The following is a 16,569-nucleotide window of genomic DNA, read 5'->3' on the forward strand; positions in this document are numbered from 1 at the left end:
CGGCAGCCGTCTGGGCTGGCCTCTGGCCTCTCTGACGTGTGTGGTCGGCTGCCGGACGAGGACTGTTCTTCTTGGGAGGTTTGGCTCCAAATCTTGGCAAGGTGGTTTGGTGGTGGATTCTTGTGTGTGATATCTGATACGTTGCGGTCGGGCTGCCCAGCTTTTTGCTTTCATGAATCCATGGCGGCATGGGTCGGGTCGTGTGATTCTGATGACGACGAAGGTCGTGGCGGTCGGAATCAAGGCGGCACGAGTCGTGGTGCGCGGCATGGAGGCGTGGCAGCGGTAGAGCTGCGGCTTCGTTCAATTGCAAGGTAGAAGAGATGATGACTGGGCCTGGGTCAAGCCAGTTTTGTTGGGCTTGGAGTTGACCTTCCTTGAGGCTGCCCTCTTGGGCCTCATCTAAGTTTTTAAATTTTTTTCTTTCTAAACTTTGCCTAATTGCTGTGTTTTATTTGCATAGTTCTTAGGCTCGCTTTTAAATAAGTGAGCATTGGTTGTCTAATGGGTGGTGCTAGCATACCACGTCCTAAACTTGTCCAAGGAGTGGCAAGGGAAGGTATGTATCCGTGCCATTCTGGCTTGAGATTGAATGAAATTATTGATTGGTTCAAAAAAAAAAAAAATATATATATATATATAGTAAATATGAGAGATAGTCTCGATTCAGATCTCCGTTATTTATTTATTTTTGAAATGAAAGGTTAATATCAATAGATAACCAGCCAACAAGCCAGAGTCGAATATACACTTAAAGACAGAAACATGGCGGGGTAACAACCACGCTCCTATCGAAGCAATGAAAACTCATTGCAAGACAATTTTGAGCCCGCTTTGTAAGCGAACTCATAAACAAATAACAACTCCGTGTCTTCTAGGGCAAAATCATTGACTAGCATCCCCATTAGCTAGGCGCGCAATTGCGGTACCAACAGAAAAGCCACTTCCTAGCAAACAAATAGGAGCAATTCCTTATCCATAAGCCGCTTGAAAAACAAAAAACACCAATCTTATTCCAGATAATTACCAACTCCCGTAGCAGTCTTGATCCGAAACGATTGGTCATGGACCATATACCTGCCCAAAAGCCCAAGAGTGTCCACCTCTTAGGCCAGACCCACTCCCATCACTAAGTGATCAATGAGGGTGGCAAGACACCCTCCTTGGAAGCCCATAAATTAGGCCTAAGTGGTCCATATGTGAATCTAAGCCCAAAGGCCCAAACCCACACACGAACAACCCTAGCAGGAACATAGGCCGTCTCCTGCCATGCTGCCACCGCTGACCAGACTTTCGGCGGGCGCCCCTTCCACAGCAACATGCTCCGCCTGGTTTTGGATCTGTCCACAACCAAAACCGCGTCCCGTCCAAACTGGCAGAACCCGTAAAGACCCGGCGTCGCGCCCCTCCCCACTGAGCCGACGATGCTGGCCTGCAACTCCGATCACCTACACCGATCAGAAGCACACAACTGACCCGCAACCAAGAAAAAATCTTGACGCTCTCGCTAGTTCAAGCCCTCGCCGCCAATTGCAGACGGCCCAGCCACTGATCCCTGTCGTGCTCTACCCTCGCCGACTAACAGAAAACTTCGCTGGCTAAACCAGCCACCCCAGACACCGATGAGGCGCCTAGGAACAACCCTCATCCGATCTAAAACCGGTGTTCACTGTTAACGCCGCCGATCTGCACGAAACCCTAGGCTAGGGTTTCAACTCGAGAGAGAGAGCTCTCTCTCTCCGTTATTTATGTTTTAGAAACATAATGTATATGCTATGAATGTCACACAAAAAGTAAGTGATTTTTATATTCCTTCAAGTCCATCTGTTAAAAAATTTATCTTGGATGCACTCCATATTTCCACACTTCAAGAATAGATTTTCGTTTAATCCCATTAGCCAATCAAGGAACAACCAACTTGTCGTGTAGTACATGGATAACATAACGACTCGTCGTTAGACATACAAACGATCCTAAATTAATTACCAACTGATTCAGTTGGGTAGTTGGATGAGACTGCTGAGTGCTCCCACCTAAACCCTGATGAGTCTTCCCTCCAGCTCCCTCTACTTTGCTGTCACCAAATTTCAACAATTAGGGTTTCCCAAATCCAATCACAAACCACAAAGCCAACAAGATCCTCACTTTTCTACCCCAAATTGCTTGCACCCATCAAATTCCACTAATTCGAACTCCCCATCTCTTAGAAATGCGAGGTCTTTGTGCCTGAGCAGAAGGCCCAGTCAGAGCCCATCAGAGGCTTCTGGGTTTCCAACCCAATTAGGGTTTAAGGAGGAAAGCGAAAACCTTTTCGACCTGGAATCGAAACCAAGTGATGAAACGCAAAATGGGATTGGACCCAGTAAAGAAGCCAATGCTACTTCATTGGGTTCAGATTTTCTGGAACCAAAGAGTAGTGAAGGCGAGGTTTTGGAGAAGGAGGAGGGATTGAAGCGCGTTGATGGCAATGTTGGGTTGAAGAAAGTGAGGCAGCTGATGAAGAGGTCGAGTATTCTGGCTAAGCAAGTGTTCAGTATTGAAAGTGCTCTCAGCTTGGGCTTTGTTTCACAGCTTTGGGTCAACACTACTTCTGTAAGTGTCAAAAGTTGTTGGCTTGATCAATAGGTTGCAATTTGTGAGAGACTAAATGATTTGTAGGTTGAATTTTAGTGTAGAATAGCTTATTCACATTCTTTGTTGTCTTAAAGAGTTAAACTTTCTATGAGTGTATGACCTTTTTGTTGTTTATGCAGTGGATGGTAATGTTTGTAGAAGTGAGGAGAAACTTGCTTTCAGGGGAGTGTGAACGTTTTCTTCTGGAGGATGTTATCCAGGTACTTTTTTCGTGACACTTGCACTTGTTTCATTCTTATGTAGAAGGTTGGTGGTGACTATTCAATTGTTGTTTTTTGCAGGTTGGTGATGTTGTGCTTGTGGAGGATGAGAGTGTGATTGAGAATGAATTCAAAATGGTTGGATTGGAAACATTGGTATGTATTTGATGGTCTCCTTGATCTTCGAATGTAAATACTTGCTCAAGTATGTCTTGAATTTTCTCTTAGAGTGTTGAATTTGACATGTCTTGTGTCCCTTTGTATTTGATTTGAAGTGGGGTTCTTCTGACTTTGTTCCCTGGATATTAGATTTTAGATTCAACTTGAGTGCATGTGAACAAGCTTGTTACAGTAAATTCTATTGCTAGCTTTCGTGATTGCTAGATAAAGTATTTGGGTGCTATCCTGTTCAATAGCTCTTAATACTTGCATATTCTTAAGTTGATTTCTTAAGTTGTGATTTTGCTAGGTAGGATACGAAGTTGTAACACCAGGTCGACGAACTATTGGAAAGGTCAGTCTTTTTATTGTTACAATGTCTCCATATCTTTTTACCTATTCCTTGATCATCTAACTTGTTTCTTGCTGCATGTCTAGGTGCGGGGATATAGTTTTAACATCAATTCAGGGGCTGTTGAATCACTTGAGCTTGATTCATTTGGCATTGCAATTATCCCGTCAAGTTTGGTACGTGAAGATCAGAAGATGAGGTTTTACACAATAACAGCAAAGGCTGAATTACTTCAGTTTCAATTATAATTTCTTGCTTGCCTAGACATCTAATTGCATCCCAATTGCATCTGCTTTCTACTACTTCAGGTGAGTACATATGCTTTGTTTGTCGAGGATGTGCTTGAAGTTGTATCTGATGCAGTCATTGTGCATGAAGCTGCAGCGTCTCGCATATACAGGCTAACCAAGGTACTTTTTTGTGCAAATGAAACCAGTAGTCAAGGTTTGCATTGTTTGTGACTAGTTTGTCTGGCAGTTAATGAATGTTTACTTATTATCTCTGTTTTCCTTATTAGTAGCAATGTAGCATACACTTTGTTTGAAAGAGATGTGATAAAAGCTATACTTATCTGAACATTATGAATGGAGTTAATCTATTGAGATAATTTCAGAAACACTTTCTTTCTTCCTTACTGTAACATGGTCAGATAGATGCTGTTGAAATTATAAGTGCTACAAATGATTGATGAACAAATTAACAGTTTGTAACTGTATCTGGTTCTGTGAAAAACAGGGTTTTTTGGACAACCAAAACGCTGCAACTTCCATAGATGACATTGAAGAGTACTCTGACTTTGAAAGACCTGTAGAATCTGATAAGCGCTCAAGAAGAAGTTCTGGTAACCAGAAGTTCCGTTCTCGGAAAAGCAAGACCGATGATGAGTGGGAGCCGGAGCTCCCAATGGATTACTTCTGAGCTCTGATCATCGGGGACTTTGTTTTCTTGTTGTAGATATATACGTAGATGATAGTAGGTTTGTCTGTGGTAATGCATTCAAATGTAATATATCTGAGGTTAAGAAAATAGTGAATGGCAGCTTCAAACATAGTAGAACTGTTTGATTTGTAGGTTCTCTTACAGAATTAATAGTTAAATTTTTGAAATGGTGCCATTACTGTGATATGTGAACTATAAAAAGGATTATGTTTATCAAACCGGACACTAGTGAGCTCCAAATGAAGAAAAGGTGGTCAGAGGAAAAAGGATTTTCAACTTTGACAGATGAACAGCTTGAAGCAGTGGCTCGGTCAAACGGTGTATTCGTCGACAATGTACCAAATAGTCCAGATTTCAGACAGAGTACCGCTTTTCTGTGAAATTCGGCGGGAAAGAAAGACGGCGGTGATACACGAATGTTGAGAAGGTGGTGCGGAGATTTTCAATTGGTTTCCCATAAGAAATAATAAACTTTCAGAGGTGTATACATATGCAAGTAGTACGGCTTTTGATTCCAAGTTTGTGAACGAATATATACTAATTGCTTGGAATCAACGACCACCTGAAAGTAGTGCCGACTCTGCAACATATGATGAATGGGAGGACCCCTTGCCTAAGGAAGACTGATACGACATAGCATAGTCATCAAAACCTTCAGAGTGTCCAACCGCTAAGCCACTAGAAGAAAGCCCCGGCAAAGCAGCATCACCAGCCAAGTACTGAACGACTTGTCGCATGCTTGGCCTTGCCGCTGGCTCCGAATGAGAGCACAAAAGCCCAAGCTTCAACACCAACTCCACTTCCTCGGCTACAAAATCCGTACCAAAGCTCTGATCTCTTGCCTCAAGGATGTTACTTCTATTCCAACAAGAAAACACCCAATCAACCAAAATCATATCTTCTGGACCCTGTGTCTTAATTGGCCTTTTTCCGCAAGCAACTTCGAGCAAAAATGCCCCAAAAGCAAACACGTCGGTGCTCGTGGTGGCCCGACCTGTTCTTGTGTGCTCTGGGGCTAGGTACCCGAGTGTTCCAACTATATGAGTAGTTTGAGGGTCTGTTCCATGGTCGTATAATCTTGCAAGCCCGAAATCTCCTAGCCTTCCATTGAATTCCCCATCTAGCAACACATTACTGGCCTTCACATCTCTATGAATCACAACTTGTTCCCATTCTTCATGAAGATAGAGCAGCCCTGAAGCCACACCTTTGATGACTTTAAACCTCTGGCTCCAATTAAGGGTCACCTCAGGTTGATCAAAGAGGTATTTGTCCAAGCTTCCATTAGGCATGTAGTCATAGACCAAAAGCAGCTCCCCTTTTCGCCTGCAAGCAAGGCATTAAACATCCGTGTTAAAGGAAATATTTGTATACAAACGCTTATTGTGTTTCAAAAAGTTCAAACTGTCGAGAAATCCAAATGAACTCTTTATCATATACAGCCAAAATTCGCACATGGAGAGACAAATATACCAAAATATACATAATTTGATTACTTGAGAGATGTCAAAACTCCAGACTTTATGCAAATAAGGTTGTGATAACATGACTTGAAGATTTTAGAGAAGAATAAGTAAGCAATATATCACTGCTATTTAACACTGGAGTTTAACATCAGAAATATAAATATCAAGAGAGTTTTATGAAGAAAAAAAAATTACTAAAATGTACTGAAGTAAAACAGAGAACTAGAGAAAATTGGTGAATATATTATCAAAATTTGAAGACCATACCTGCAATATCCCAACAGTTGTACTAAATTCCGGTGACGAAGCCGGCCAATACTAACAATTTCTGCTACAAATTCCTTCATCCCCTGTCTTGATTCATGTGATACCCTCTTCACTGCAATCTCAATTTTAGAGGAGGGTAATAAACCTCTATAAACTTTACCAAATCCCCCAGTTCCCAAAAGCTCCTTTTCCCTAAACCCTTTGGTGGCTATATACAATTCTTTGTACTTAAACCTCTGAGGACCATACTCCAGCTCCCAATCTTCAAGCACTTCTGCAAACTTCCTCTTCCTTCTTATGACATAAAGCACCCCAGAAACCACTAGCAAAACCACTGAAATCAGAGGCACACCAAAGGTGAAAAGCATGGACCTCTTTTTACCTGCAATGCTAGGCAACTTGGGAAGTTTGGAAGCTATAAGGTCTTGAGCTTGGCCATTCATCCTAAAGCTCCAACCCACTACATAATGCGATGTGCGGAACGGACCAGTTGAAGAGGAAAAGCCAACATACATGGTTTTGTTGAGAATTGGGGAAAGGTCATATTTCAAAGACAAAAGTGGAGTTGGGGATTTAGTTGCAACAGCAATTGGAGCCATAGTAACTTCAATTTGCTTCTTGGTACCATCATATTCAACCCAAACTCTCATTTCTTTACCACTGATAAGAGTCAGGTTCTTGAGCTGACCATCAAAATAACCAGCTGGAGCAGCTTTGACAGAGTGCAAGCCATTGATGTCGATCCCAACATGGTTTTCATTGATGTCACTGAATTCCGGGTTCTGGATCGTGTCAAGCTCCACAGCAAAAACATGATTGTTTAAATTCCCATTGTTGGAGACGTTGAACAGGCCCAAGTACTGGATCGGCAGAGCTTCGGGGAGGCCTCTTGTCGGAGCGATGACAAAGGCCATTCCATCGCCGCCGGAAGTAGTGTACTCTGGTTGGATGGCAAAGATAAAGTTGGTGGAGAAGGAGAAAGTGGAGTCGTTCTCTGAGTTCTTGAAGGTTACTGGGTTAGGGTAGAAGGCATGACCACTACTCTGTTTGGTGGGCTTTGTAAGCTTCAAGAGACCTTTTGGTGTGATCTCTGCTATGCCGTCTAGACTGAGATTAAGACCAGAACGGCCAGAGAAACCATCATTGTAGATGAAATTGAGGTCTTGGGCTTCTGCGGGTGCCAGAAGTACTAGTAGTACTAGGAAAGCAGAAAGCTTGACAAACATGGCTGGCTAGGCGTCTGTGAAGTTTCTGGACCTTCCTTCTTGGGTATTTATGGATCTAAACCCGCCAAAAAATAAGGAAAATCAAGGCATCCCGATATCCGAGAAGAGTATATTGGGTAATACATTACAATTTGGACCATCATTGTTAGAGCAAAGAGACTTCCATGGACCAAGGTCCACCTAGAATTTTTGTTGTTAGAGTGGGTTAAAGATGTTGTTTTCATGGAGAAGGTCCTGTGATATAGACGATCCAGCGCCTATCATACTCAAAGGAAAATTATAACATGGTTCTGAATTATGATACATGTGGTAATTCATGGAGAAGGTCCTGTGATATAGACCACAGAATAACTCCTCGCAACACAACTGGTTCGTCTTTTCTTGGTCAATGCCCTTAGGAAGAAAATCTAATTATCAATTTATCACAATAATCATAGGCATATACAGCTCCTCTTTCATTTCAACGAGCCCTCACAATCACATGCTCGTTTTTTTTTTCTTAACTTTTTGCATTCTAATACCAGATAAATCGTAATATTGGAGCGAGGGATTGTAATGATCAAAATGAATGATTGCATGATGAAACTCAAGTTAGGCGGGTGACGCGAACGTAGTGGTGAAGTATTTGTAATACGCCTTAAGCCTCCGCTTAGTAGGGCACCTCTATTTGCTAATGGATGGGGAAGTGATTCAAATCTTAATTTCAAAGATAAATCGCAACGCTGGTCACTCTTCTATAACTAATTCGGCAGTTTGGTCACTCAATTTTTAAATATATCATTTTAGTCACTCAACTGTTATTTTGTCAATCACTTTGATCACTCTGCTAAATCTTTCGTCAAAATCTCAGTTAAATAGACAATATTTTTGTAAATTTGCATTTTTGAGAGGGTATTTTGTCAAAATCTCACTTTAGTCGCTTCTTCCAATCAATCCAATTCAGACTTCTCAGTTTTTTAAGACTGGGTGGACGAAAATATCCTTAATATTGTGGCGAAAAAAATTCTTTTTAAATGAAAAAATAACAAAGTAACTAAAGTGAATGACGAAGTTAAAGTTGGATGACCAAAGTGATATATTCAAAAAGCAAGTGACCAAAATGTCAAACAGTAAAAGTTGAGTGGTCATTTGTGATATTCTCGATTGTATTTCATGAGAGCCCTTCTAATGAGGACTAGTTGATGACTTTTGTGTTAGACCCACTTTTCGATCACATTTCAGCAAATGAATCGTTAGATGTTTAGATATTTATGTGTAGATCATTTATGCAATTTTTCAACCAAATTGAAAATCGTTAAGACATTCATAATTGTGATTTATCAATTATGAACATGAACAGTTCATGTTTGACAGATTTGGTTAGTTCATTGATTTGATCTAGTTCGGTACCTTAGTGATTAATAATTTGGAAGAAAATTTTCAAAAGTGATCTATTGATGCATACATAAACATCTACCAGTTGATTTGCCTTAATGTAATTGAAAAGTGGGTCTCTCAAACCGTTGATTAGAAAATCATCAACTAATCCTCATTTTAGTGGTCCTTATTAGAAAGGCTCCTTATATTTCATATATTTATGATCCATTTTTTTCTCATTTTAAATGATCGCTTGTTAGCACTGGCGGACCCAATTAAGGACAACCGGGGGCTTTGATTTGAACCCAAAATAAGGGATTACGCGCAATAAGGGCACGGTCATCAAAGAATTGGGAAGTATTTAGACCCGAAATTATCGTACCACGGGGATTGAAAAACTAACTCTAATCTTTGATTATGCCGATTACTAAGTCACCAATAATTTAATAAACAAAACCTAAAAAATAGCATCAAGCTATTTACATGCTCGGCTCGGAACTACCAAGCCCAAAATGGGTCAAGAGAACCACAAGTGAATGCGGAGCTCACAACCAAGTGGTGTAGACAAGGGAAGTGGTTTGTGAAAATTGATTTTGATTGCGAAAAATAAAATTGACAATTGAAAATTAATTTACAACTAAAAATTAAGATAATAGGAACTAATCAAGAAATGAAAATTAGGTCACTATGGTACTCTCCTAGCTAAACTTAATGCATAAATATGCTACGATAATGGTCAAACAATTCATAATGACATCAAGAACCGTACCCAAGGCTTTTCAAGGCTCATAGGTCATTAGATTCTTTAACTGATATTCCTACTCCGGATCAAGGGTCATAGAAACTCAATTGGGACAATCTACAGCATTGTTAGGGCCTCTAGTTGCACCAAAAGGCAAAGAGTCCTAGAATCAAGGTTCCCAAGCTAGTCAATACGGCAATCGAAATTGATATTGTAACTAATCATGTTCTAAACTAGTATCCTAGCCATAAATTAGAGAAGTGATTAGGTCCCCTAATTTGTTCTAGACATGCTCATCTACACATTCAAGAGTTAATCAAGCCTCTAAGCATGCATCTAAGCCAAATAATATAAATTAGAACATATGTCAAACACGAAATTAAAAACCATTAAATCAAAATATATTTATTACATTAAATACATGCTAGGGCTCAAATCTTAGTTTCCTAAATAGACTACTGACAACCCATCCACAAATTAACAATAAAATACATCAATTAAAGAGGTAAAGGTGAAGAGGAGTGAGAAGTAATAAAAACAAGTCACAATTGCTATAGAACAAATATGACAAGCCTTGATTTATGCCTTCCCACTTTTACCCAATCTCAAATCTTGATGTTTCTTGAGATCTCTTGAGAAATCGTTGAGAATTTGATGTTGTAGTCAAGTGAGAGAAAAGTGAAAGATAGTCGTGTCGGTGTGTTGCCAAGAGAGAGGGTAATGGCGTGATGTGTGGCGCTGGTGTAGAGAGAAGGGAAAGAGTCAATTATAAGGGCGGTGGTCTCCTGTTCTCGTGAAAAATGGTCAAATATCCGCCCTTATATTTGACTCTTTCCCTTCTCTCTACACCAGCGCCACACATCACGCCATTACCCTCTCTCTTGGCAACACACCGACACCACTATCTTTCACTTTTCTCTCACTTGACTACAACATCAAATTCTCAACGATTTCTCAAGAGATCTCAAGAAACATCAAGATTTGAGATTGGGTAAAAGTGGGAAGGAGCATTTTTCTTAATTCTCAACCATTTTTCCTCTCCTGTTCTCGTGAGAGAGGAAAAATGGTCAAGGATGAGGGCTGATGTGTCAAACTAAGAAAGGAGCAGCCACATGCTGAAAAGAAAGAAGAGATTAATTGATTGGTCAACAAGTATAATTAAGCAAACTCTTTGCTTAATTAATTAAAAGATGAACACGTGCAGGTCTCCTTGACTTCTTCTTTCATTTTTTTTTTCTTTTCTATTTCCTCTTCTCCACCAATACATGAGCTTCACTCCAGATGACGTTGACCTTGGTCAACCCATTGATCGACTGTTGACTTTTCTAAATTGCTCTAATTTCGCGCATTTTTATCTCATTTTCGCAACTCCGTTAATTTTCTACACAATAAATAAAAATAGATTAATTACATAATAATTAACTTGAAGATTAGCCTAATTCTAGTATTTTAGATATAATTACACGTGTAAAAATGCGTGTAATCACACCCCCACACTTGAACTTTGCTTGTCCTCAAGCAAACTAAATGAAATCTAATCCGAAAATCTACCAACTCAAACACAAGTGCTCAACTAAAGAAAATGCGGTATTAGTCTTTCCAACTATAATCCTCGGAGAACTAATTATGTATATGACCATGAGGTTGACAAATCACAACATAGGATTTATGAATTTCTAATGTAATTAATATGCACATGTGAGAAATGCTCAAATATATGCATGTGTTGACCATGTGAAGCTCTCAAACGGTGTATTTTGACTATTAACATCTGTGACATGCATGGAGGAAAGCCTTTAGGGATAACGTACTGCTGCTTTTACCAAACCATGATTTGCTTACCGCCTTTATCTTTTGCTTTGTACTTTCTTTCTTTAACAAACAGAAGAAATGAATTCAAACCTCCCAAAATCAGGAGAAAAGAGCAAAGAAAACCCAAAACGTGAACTACAAGAACCTTTGAAATCTTAGCATATATACTTGACTAGGCAACGATTTTGCAAGCTCACTTGGTTAGATTTGGTATTCGATTCGTTCATTTCTTTCGTGCCTCCGAACAGAATTCACACATTTGACTCTAAAACATCAGTCTTTTCATGTGAAGCACGAACAAAATGGGAGTGGAAGAAGATGTCTCCACAATTTGCTCTTTCCTCCCATCCCTTTTCCAACGAAGCTTCGACCTTTATTAGTTTTGGTCGATTGTGAAGCATATGCATAATCATTCTTTCCTTGGACGAATTATATTGAATGAAGGGTCCCACTTTACGTAATCATTTCCTGAAAAGTGAAAACTAATAATGAAAACTGAATTGAATCTGGTGCTTTGTTATAAATAAACAAAACCTATAAAACAAACTTATAACCGTTAGCGCCTGTCTTATTTCAAATTCAAACCCCTCTCTGTCTCCCATCCCTCCTCTTTTTCTATCTCTAGATTTGCATCAATTCAACTCCCAACTCCCAACCCAAGCTTCACACACCTAACCAAAATGCAAGCCCTCCAGCATCATCCACTCGCCGGAGACCACATTCTCCGGCCCAAAAGCGGCCGGACGCCTCTCAAGCCTGTGAACTCTCCAGCAACTCCGGTCAATATTGTTACAAAGGCAAAGCCACCAGCACAAGAATGTATCAGCATCTCTCTGTTGGGCCCCTCGAACAAGGAGAACGGGCCGGTTTATGCGGCTCAGATGATCGAAACTGCGGCCATGGACGCTTCTTTGGCGGAGGAGCTGAGTGCGATGAGGAAGAAGCTGGAGAGGATAAGACTGGATAGAGAGAGAACAGAGAAGATGCTCGAGGAAAGGGATGCAATGCTGGATTTGCAGATGAAGGAGATAGAAAACAGAGGTCAAATCCAGAAGATGGTTGAGATTGATGTTGATAGGGTGTTCAGATTGAATCAGCTCCATTCTCAATCCATTGTAAGCTCCAATTTCTTCTACATTTCAATTTCATTTCTTTTTCAATCTTAGATTTTTTTTTTTTTTTTTTTTTTTTGCTTATGCCTCTTGGATTTGGAACAGAGATTTTCTCCGATTCGGTCTCTGAGAGAAAAGGAGCAGCAAAAGAAGGCCGCTGGATCACCAGCAGTTAAGGTAATTCATACATCCCCAAATCTCATAGTTTCTCTTCTAAGATTGAAAATGAGATTCAAACTGAAATATGGGGTGTTCTTTGTTTTCTTGTCTTTCAATTTTTCAGATAGTGAATTTTGAAGAGATGGAGGAATCAGTAGGTGAAAACACACCACAGAAGCTGAGTTCTGCTTCAATTGATTCCGAAAGTGTTACAGCAAGGGATACTGTGATTACCAAATCTGTTTGATTCCTCTCGAAAGTGTAGCAATTTGATGAATTTTGAGAAAGACAATAGTATAATACCTCATTATTATGCCCCTGTTTATGAAATTCGAAATTAAAGTTCATTGTTCCGAGATTTCAATTTCTTTTCTCTTGGCATCAGCCTTTAGCAATTTGAAATGGATGACTTATATGCCACAAACTATTTCGGTAAAAAGCTGGGAAATGCTCAGTAATCCAAATAACGATACACACTAGATTACAATTTCTCTAATCCACAAGACCCTATAGTATCAGCAGCAGTCCCCAAGCACATTACAGTCAAATCCCATAGCCAGTTACAACTTACAAGAAGCATTACAGTCTTGCCTTACAATTCCAGTCTTCAGAAATCAGCAGCTTGAAAGAAGTAACTGCATTGAAAGAACGGTGCCCATCACTTGGCAAACAGCTCCACCAATCTGAGAATCACACTCAGACCTCAAGGTTACTAATGTTTGCTCTCAGTGCCAATCTTCTATGAAATCTTCTGTCATCCCTTAGGTTATGGTACAGTGACCAAAGTCGAATAGCTCAAATCACAAGGACAGAAAATGAGCTTAACCCAAAAGATTTAACAAACCAAAATAACACTTGAGTTTATATTGAAGATGAACATTACATCCAGAGTTAAAAGATCAATGAGAATTTAAGATGTTAGCTCAGCTAACACCTATTTAGACTTCGACAAAGACCACACAAACGCCCACCTTAGTGATCTATCCCCAATGAATTGTTCCTTTTCCTCAATATCTGAGTTAATCTAGTCCTGGTTAAAATAACCATCTTCAACACATGGTAGCACTTATAACCATGCATGACACAATCCGTTAACATTCGTATATAGAATTAACCAGTCTGAGGAAGGGCGCTATATACACTTGGGAGACAACAGCTCCGCCACACACTTGGTGTCATTCTCAGTAGTTTTACCAGTTAATTTTTGGCTCTAGATTAAACAAACCAACTCTAAAAACTTGAAACATATGAAGATTTCAAGAGTAAACTTACAATGGCTATATTAGGAGTTTTAAGACCAAATACAACAAATAGAAAAACAACCCTCCTTACTGATAATACTCTGCCAGTAAAATCTTCCCTTTCCTCCAAAGTTGATTCTTTAAACACATGGTTAAAATAATCCCCTTCAACTCATTCAAGCGGGTAAAATCATTTGGACCACCTTTATACCAAAACTCGCTAATATGGGAAGCAAGCTTCAATAATTCTTCATCACACTCTTCAAAACCTTCGCAATACCAGAGATTAAATGAGCAAAGCTTCCTGCAGCCCCGCAGGAGCGTGAAAAGAGTATCTCGTTCAATACGAGATTGTGCCAGGGTTAAGTGCGTGAGATCCGGCAGCATAGTCACAATTGCCCATGCTTCAACTTCACCGACAAGGGTTTCAAAGATATGCAGACTCCTAAAATGCTTGCAGTGAATGGCGATCTGTAGCAGGATTCTGTGCAAAGTTCCATTGCTATTGTATTTGAACGACGTTAACGCCTCAAAGTTCTTACTCAAGTAATCCCCATTTCCGCGGTATTGCTTCAAAATTTCCCCACAGTTTCCTCCCAAAGTTAAGTGCTCCAAATGCTTCCACTTCCCAATTAGTTCAGAAATGATTTGGGTATGCTTGAAAATCACTAAATCATCACACAAATACAACATCCTAAGCTCAGGACACGCCTCCGACACATATCTCAAGGCTTCTTCGGTACAAAATCCAGGTAGCTTGAGATAAGTAGCCTTCCCATTGCTACGACTGGCAACCAATTTTACGAAACCGGTGATGGAGAAACGAGTCCTACGAATTCGGTACTTCCTTATAAACTTATCATAAAAGGGGCCAAATTTCCGGGTTTCAAAATCGATTTCATGCATACCAGTGAACAAAGGATAGGGCTCAAAATCTGGGAAAGAGAGAAACTTCCAGCATAAGGGATTGAGAGATGCGGCGTACCATGATTTGCAGACAAAAGGGAGAGCTAAAAGCAGCGACTCCATTCCGACTTTGGCAAACACATTTGCTAAACAGTCCACTTCTAAATCCTCCCATCTTCGAGTGAGAGATTGATCGTGGTGATGACTCGAAACGACGCCGTCGATCCTCGGTGGCGACGACGGCTTCATCTTCTTCTTCTCCGGTCTCAACATCGTGATTTTCTGAGCTGAAAAACCACAAATCCTCTCGTACGGAACTGGAAATGGAGATGGAAATATATCCCCGAGTATTAATGGGCTGCTTCAAGTGCAATGTATGGGCTGTTTATTGGGTAGGCCCAAAATTTAAATAACATTCGGTTTGAAAAGCAAGAAAGACCAAGAAACTGGAGCTGCTACAAAACCTCTAAAGCAGTTTGGTATTTACTGCTGGAAGAAGTAGCTAGATGCAACAATACATGTATGTCAGGAAGAATTTATGATGAAAATGTATATATATATGATGGTAAACTTTCGATGGTTGACGATAAATGGGGAGAGGGATTTCGAGTTTCTAGCAAAGTTGGGTTTTTGTTTCACTACTCTGACCTGGTGGTGGTTATGGTACCAGCATGTCATGGCAATGGCAATGAGGATCTCCACAGCTGCTAAGATGTTTGTTAGACGTAGCCAAGCCATACATTCCGAGTTTCAAAACAAAACATTAAATCGAAAGATGTGTTCCTGTTTTCAAAACAGATGGTAAAAGCTGATCGAGGATATGGAGGAATCAGAAGATTGAAGTGTGATACTAAAATCTATTTGAGTTCCCTTTTGACCTCATTATGTCTATGCTTTTGTTGAGAATTGAAGTTTGAAGTTCAAAGATTTTAGTCTTTAATTTGCATGTTGTCATACAATGCATTAGATTTCTTTTCTCTGGTCTGATGCCTTTTCCAATTTGAAATAACAGATTAGTGAATTACCACGAAAATTAAGAAACCTGTAAAATGATCATTAATCCAATTTACTAGCTAAAACATAACATGGTACCAAAAAGAACGAAGGTTAATAATCCGACAATTGCAGCAACAAACTTTGGTGTTATATTTTTCAGTATATGAGAATGCCCAAGGCCAAACAACCATCAGCATCAAGCTGTTCAAGAATATGAGGAGCTAAGAACCTCAAAACCACAGTCAAACCCCATAACGACTCAGTTTTGCTCACAGTATAGATGGATAGCCTTAGTCTTTGAAATATTCAACCAGACTGAAAGAAGAGTATCACTTGAGAAACAGCTCCACCACACAATTGAGTACATTCTCAGTAACTGGTAACAATTTTCATGTTCTCATTTGCCTAAATAATACAGCAGCCAAATTGGCAATGGATAAAACACAAGGAACAAAAATAAACTGTATAACTGAAGAGTGTGAAAACGCAACATCAAGACTTTCAGGAGTACAATGTCAATTAAGAATTTAAGACCAAAGAAAAAAACACACTCCTTGTTGATCTATCCCGATATTATCTTCCTTTTCCTCCAAACATAATTCCTTATACCCATTGTTAAAACAATCTTCTTCAACACATCGAAGCGAGTATAAAATCTACTTCGAGCACCTGTACACCTAAAGTCACTAATATGGGAAGCAAGCTTCAATATTTCTTCATCACACTCTTCAAAACCATCACAATACCCAAGATGAAAGCTACTCAGCTTTTTGCAGCCCTTCAAGAGAATAACAAGACTATCTCGCTGAATTTGAGATTGTCCCAGGGTTAAGTGCATAAGATCCGGCAGCGTCGTCGCAATTGTCAATGCCTCAACTTCACCAACAAGGGCATCAAAAATATGCAAACTCTTGAGGTTCTTGCAGTGAATGCCAACCTGCACCAGGATATCATACAAATTTGTACTGCTATTTGGACTGTCATAGTTGATTAATGACAACA

General features: G+C 39.9%; 4 protein-coding genes across 4 annotated transcripts; 2 read left to right on the plus strand and 2 right to left on the minus strand.

Annotated features, from left to right (window-relative positions):
- The first annotated feature begins 1,989 nt into the window (after positions 1 to 1,989).
- LOC133721303 (uncharacterized) lies at positions 1,990 to 4,468 on the plus strand. Its single transcript, XM_062147876.1, has 7 exons — positions 1,990 to 2,592; positions 2,754 to 2,834; positions 2,916 to 2,990; positions 3,304 to 3,348; positions 3,432 to 3,521; positions 3,654 to 3,755; positions 4,081 to 4,468. The coding sequence occupies exons 1-7, from the start codon at positions 2,044 to 2,046 to the stop codon at positions 4,261 to 4,263; spliced, it is 1,125 nt and encodes a 374-aa protein (XP_062003860.1). The 5' UTR covers positions 1,990 to 2,043; the 3' UTR covers positions 4,264 to 4,468.
- A 168-nt stretch (positions 4,469 to 4,636) lies between these two features.
- On the minus strand, positions 4,637 to 7,330 carry LOC133721302 (L-type lectin-domain containing receptor kinase IV.1-like). Its single transcript, XM_062147875.1, has 2 exons — positions 6,018 to 7,330; positions 4,637 to 5,610 (listed from the first exon to the last, which is right to left on the minus strand). Exons 1-2 carry the CDS (start codon positions 7,241 to 7,243, stop codon positions 4,836 to 4,838), a joined length of 2,001 nt encoding a protein of 666 aa, XP_062003859.1. The 5' UTR covers positions 7,244 to 7,330; the 3' UTR covers positions 4,637 to 4,835.
- Positions 7,331 to 11,719: 4,389 nt separating this feature from the next.
- LOC133721029 (uncharacterized) lies at positions 11,720 to 12,775 on the plus strand. Its single transcript, XM_062147537.1, has 3 exons — positions 11,720 to 12,268; positions 12,371 to 12,442; positions 12,549 to 12,775. Exons 1-3 carry the CDS (start codon positions 11,834 to 11,836, stop codon positions 12,669 to 12,671), a joined length of 630 nt encoding a protein of 209 aa, XP_062003521.1. The 5' UTR covers positions 11,720 to 11,833; the 3' UTR covers positions 12,672 to 12,775.
- Positions 12,776 to 12,879: 104 nt separating this feature from the next.
- Positions 12,880 to 14,899, minus strand: LOC133721028 (F-box/LRR-repeat protein At3g48880-like). The gene has a single exon (XM_062147536.1). The coding sequence runs from the start codon at positions 14,842 to 14,844 to the stop codon at positions 13,753 to 13,755; it is 1,092 nt and encodes a 363-aa protein (XP_062003520.1). The 5' UTR covers positions 14,845 to 14,899; the 3' UTR covers positions 12,880 to 13,752.
- Positions 14,900 to 16,569: the final 1,670 nt, after the last annotated feature.

Source organism: Rosa rugosa, chromosome 7 (assembly GCF_958449725.1).
Source record: "Rosa rugosa chromosome 7, drRosRugo1.1, whole genome shotgun sequence".
Taxonomy (NCBI): domain Eukaryota; kingdom Viridiplantae; phylum Streptophyta; class Magnoliopsida; order Rosales; family Rosaceae; genus Rosa; species Rosa rugosa.